The sequence below is a fragment of the Cynara cardunculus genome, assembly GCF_001531365.2.
Source record: "Cynara cardunculus var. scolymus isolate 2C chromosome LG 12, CcrdV1, whole genome shotgun sequence".
NCBI lineage: Eukaryota > Viridiplantae > Streptophyta > Magnoliopsida > Asterales > Asteraceae > Cynara > Cynara cardunculus.
The window spans coordinates 34,430,123-34,434,347 of record NC_037539.1 but is presented as its reverse complement, the minus strand read 5'-3'; the positions used below and the strand labels follow the sequence as shown (position 1 = coordinate 34,434,347).

General features: G+C 45.8%; 1 protein-coding gene across 1 annotated transcript; it reads right to left on the bottom strand.

Moving 5' to 3' along the window:
* Window positions 1-167: 167 nt before the first annotated feature.
* LOC112523851 lies at window positions 168-793 on the bottom strand. The gene is made up of 2 exons (XM_025133525.1): window positions 680-793; window positions 168-569 (listed from the first exon to the last, which is right to left on the bottom strand). Exons 1-2 carry the CDS (start codon window positions 791-793, stop codon window positions 168-170), a joined length of 516 nt encoding a protein of 171 aa, XP_024989293.1.
* Between the last annotated feature and the right edge of the window lie 3,432 nt (window positions 794-4,225).

The following is a 4,225-nucleotide window of genomic DNA, read 5'->3' as shown; positions in this document are numbered from 1 at the left end:
CTACAAGGTAGGGTGGAGGACAAAAGTTAAGCTACTCCCTCTCCCTATCTTTTTTTTTTTAAATGATTCAATACTTTACCAAAGGTCCACCAAAAGGAAAAAAAAAATTATTGAATTTCTAGGTGTTACAATCCTCCCCTCCTTGGGATGAATTTCGCCCTCGAAATTTAAGATCGAGAGAAAAGGTGGGGGTAACGCCTAATCAAGTCTTCCTCCGCTTCCCATGTTACGTTAGACCCTCGATGATGCTTCCATTGAACTTTAACCAAAACAACCTCTTTGTGCCTTAGTACTTTGGTCTTTCTTTCCAGGATGGCTTCCGGTTCTTCGACACATCTGTTGTCCTCGTCCACACGAATCTCCGTAAGTGGTATTACACTTTCTTCTTCGGCCAAACACTTACGTAGGTAACACACATGAAAGGTGTTGTGGATCCCGGCCATCTCAGGTGGCAATTCTAATCTGTAAGCTTGGAGTCCTACTCGAGCCAAAACTTTAAATGGTCCGAGATAACGGGGGCTGAGCTTCCCACGCTTTCCAAAATGGATAATGCCTTTCCAAGAGGATACCTTAAGCATAACACGGTCGCCCACTTGGAAATCTATAGGTCGGCTCCCTTGTCTGCGTAGCTCTTTTGTCGATCTTGAGCCGCCTTTAAGCGTTCCCGAATACTCTTCACCTTTTCGGCCGTTTCCTGAACAATCTCGGGACCAGCAAACTGTTTCTCACCCGCTTCTAGCCAACACACTGGAGTTCTACATTTTCGTCCGTACAACGCCTCAAAAGGTGCCATTCATATGCTGGAATGATAGCTATTGTTGTAGGCGAACTCCACCAGGGGTAGGTGAGAATCCCAATTTCCGCCAAAATCGATAACACAAGACCTAAGCATGTCTTCAAGGGTTTGAATGGTTCGTTCACTTTGACCATCGGTTTGTGGATGGTAAGCCGTACTCAACTTTACCCTTGTTCCTAACTCTTTCTGTAAACCGCTCCAGAAATGGGATGTGAATCGGCTATCTCGATCCGATACTACTGACAACGGTATACCGTGTCTCGAGACCACTTCGTCGATGTATAACTTGGCAAGCTTCTCCATGGGCAACGTTTCACGCATTGCGAAGAAGTGAGCACTCTTTGTCAGTCGATCAACCACTACCCAAATCGTATCATGGTTTCTTAAGGTCTTCGGTAGTTTGGTCACAAAGTCCATCGTGATATGTTCCCACTTCCATTCGGGAATCCCCAAGGATTGGAGACTACCATAAGGTTGTTGGTGCTCTGCTTTCACTTGTAAACATGTCACGCACCTCTCTACGTAACGAGCCACATCCAGCTTCATAACAGGCCACCAATATGTCAATTTCAAATCTCGGTACATCTTGGTGCTACCCGTGTGAATGGAGTATTTAGACTTGTGCGCATCTTCTAGCAACAGTTCACGATTTCCCCCAACCTTAGGTACCCATATACGACCTTGAAACAACTTCAAGCCACGACCATCCTCCGTAAGATGTATGGGTTGTTTCACCATAACCTCGCTCTTGAGATTTTCCTCCAAAAGTGCTTCAGACTGTGCTACCCTGATCCGATCGATCAGACTGGACATCACATCGATCCTGGTAAGCACGGCTTTCGTCCCACTACTGTACTCCTTTCGGCTCAAGGCATCCGCCACTACATTCGCCTTACCCGGGTGGTACAGCAACTCACAATCGTAGTCTTTGAGTAGTTCAAGCCAACGCCGTTGCCTCATGTTTAGTTCTTTTTGATCAAAGATGTACTTCAAATTTTTGTGATCAGTGAAAAGCGTGCACTTGGTGCCATAGAGGTAATGTCGCCAAAGTTTTAAGGCGAACATCACTGCTGCTAGCTTTAAGTCATGGGTGGGATAATTCTTCTTGTGGTCCTTGAGTTGTCTTGATGCGTATGCTATCACCCTTCCTCTTTGCATTAAGACGCAACCCAACCCCATTTTCGAAGCGTCGCTGAAGACTACAAAATCTTCGAACCCTTCTGGCAAGGTGAGAATCGGGGCTTCACATAGTTTCCTTTGGAGAGTTCTAAAAGCACTTTCTTGCTTCTCCGTCCAGATGAACTTCACATTCTTCCTAGTCAACGCCGTTAAGGAAGAAGCAATCTTGGAGAAGTCTTGGATAAATCTTCTGTAATAACCTGCCAAACCCAAGAAACTTTGAATCTCCGATGGGCTCCTTGGTGGTTCCCAGTTCATCATTGCCTCAATTTTGGATGGGTCCACCTTCACCCCATCTCGAGTGATAACGTGACCCAAGAACTGGACTTCTTTTAGCCAAAAGTCGCACTTGGAGAATTTTGCATACAATTTCTCTTCTCTTAACACTTCGAGAACTTCACGAAGGTGCTGCTCATGATCCGATTCGTTCTTGGAATAGATGAGTATGTCATCAATGAACACTATCATTGACTTATCAAGGAAAGGTCTGCATACTCGGTTCATCAAGTCCATGAATACTGCTGGTGCATTCGTCAAACCGAAAGGCATAACCAAGAATTCATAGTGCCCGTAACGAGTTCTAAAAGCAGTTTTCATCACATCATCTTCCCTTACTCGCACTTGGTGATACCCCGAACGAAGGTCGATCTTTGAGAAGCAACATGCTCCTTGAAGTTGATCAAAAAGATCGTCGATTCTAGGAAGAGGATATTTGTTCTTCACGGTTGCCTTATTGAGTTCTCTGTAATCAATGCACATCCGCATGGTGCCGTCCTTCTTCTTTACAAAGAAGACTGGGGCTCCCCACGGTGACGAACTCGGTCTAATAAATCCTCTCTCAAGAAGGTCTTGCAATTGAGACATCAACTTTTGCATCTCAGAAGGGGCCAAACGGTAAGGGGCTCTAGCAATTGGAGCGGTTCCTGGAACAAGGTCAATTTGGAACTCTACCTGCCTATCGGGGGGTAGACCGGGTAAGTCCTCAGGAAATACGTCGAGATATTCATTGACCACCTTCACCTCTTCAATTACTCTTTTCTCTAGTTTGGTATCCAACACGTAAGCGATGAACGAGAGACACCCTTTAGCTAAGCATTTGCGCGTCTTCGCAACTGATAGGAGTATTACCCCTTCCTGCTTTCTTTCTCTGTGAACTAGCACTGCATTCCCATCAGGTAAAGGAATTTAGATCAACTTCTTAGAACATACAATTTCTGCTTGGTTCTTCGCCAACCAGTCCATCCCAATTATGATGTCAAAACCGCCGATAGTCATGGGCATAAGGTCCACCCGAAATTCCTTTCCCTCGATTCCCAACACGCAAGTCCTAACAACCTCGCGCACCAAAACCCTACTGCCGTTTGCTAATTCTACGATCAAGGCTTCTTCTAGAGTACTAGAGGGTATGCGCAAATATTGATAAAATGCATTGGACACAAAAGAACATGAAGCACCCGAATCGAAAAGTACATGCGCAGGTACGAAGTTAACAAGGAACGTACCCGACACTACATCCGTCGATGCTTTAGCTTCTTCCGCTGTCATCTGAAAGGCTCGGCCGACTGCTCTCGGAGCATTTTCTTTTCTTATCTGACCCCCTCCCGCCTTCAACTTCGGGCAATCATTTCTGAAGTGACCTGGCTCTCCGCATCCAAAACATATGGGTCCCCTGATTGGACACTCATTTTGAGCGTGGCCCGTCTTCCCACACTTAAAGCATTTAGTGGGGGTAGGGTTGGTGCAACACGGGCCGTGATGTTTGCTGCGACATTTGGGACACCATCTTGACTCTTGATTGAGATGGGTCCCGCGATTGCTGTTGCCAAAGTGATTTGGTCTTTTGGAGGGTGAAGAGGGCCCTTCCCACTTCCTCTTCTCCCCACTCGACATTCTCTCATCCCTTCTCTTAGCATAAACTGATTCAAAGACCTTGGCTTCTTCTATTGCCTCCTTGAGGGTGGATGCTCTTGAATTCCTAACTATTACCATCATATCAGCAGGTAGCCCTTTAAGGTAGGCTTTCATCTTGTCCTTCTTCGTTGGAGCCACATGCCCCACCAAGTTTAGCTTTTCCATAAAGAGTCGAGTGTAATCTCTTACCGTCAGATTTCCTTTTTTTAAGGTTCGAAACTCTTCCTCTATGCGGTCCATCTCCTGCTCGTTGCAATACTCTTCCATTACTTTTTCCTTGAAGGTGGTCCAACTCATCTTGGTCAATTCGGTGGCCTCGATGGTTGAGATTACAATATT

Excerpts from the sequence above, each read along its gene's own strand:
- LOC112523851 (XM_025133525.1), bottom strand. The coding sequence starts at position 793 with ATGGCACCTTTTGAGGCGTTGTACGGACGAAAATGTAGAACTCCAGTG. Across the intron at positions 570-679 it reads TTCAGGAAACGGCCGAAAAG|GTATCCTCTTGGAAAGGCAT; the intron begins GTGAAGAGTATT and ends GTTATGCTTAAG.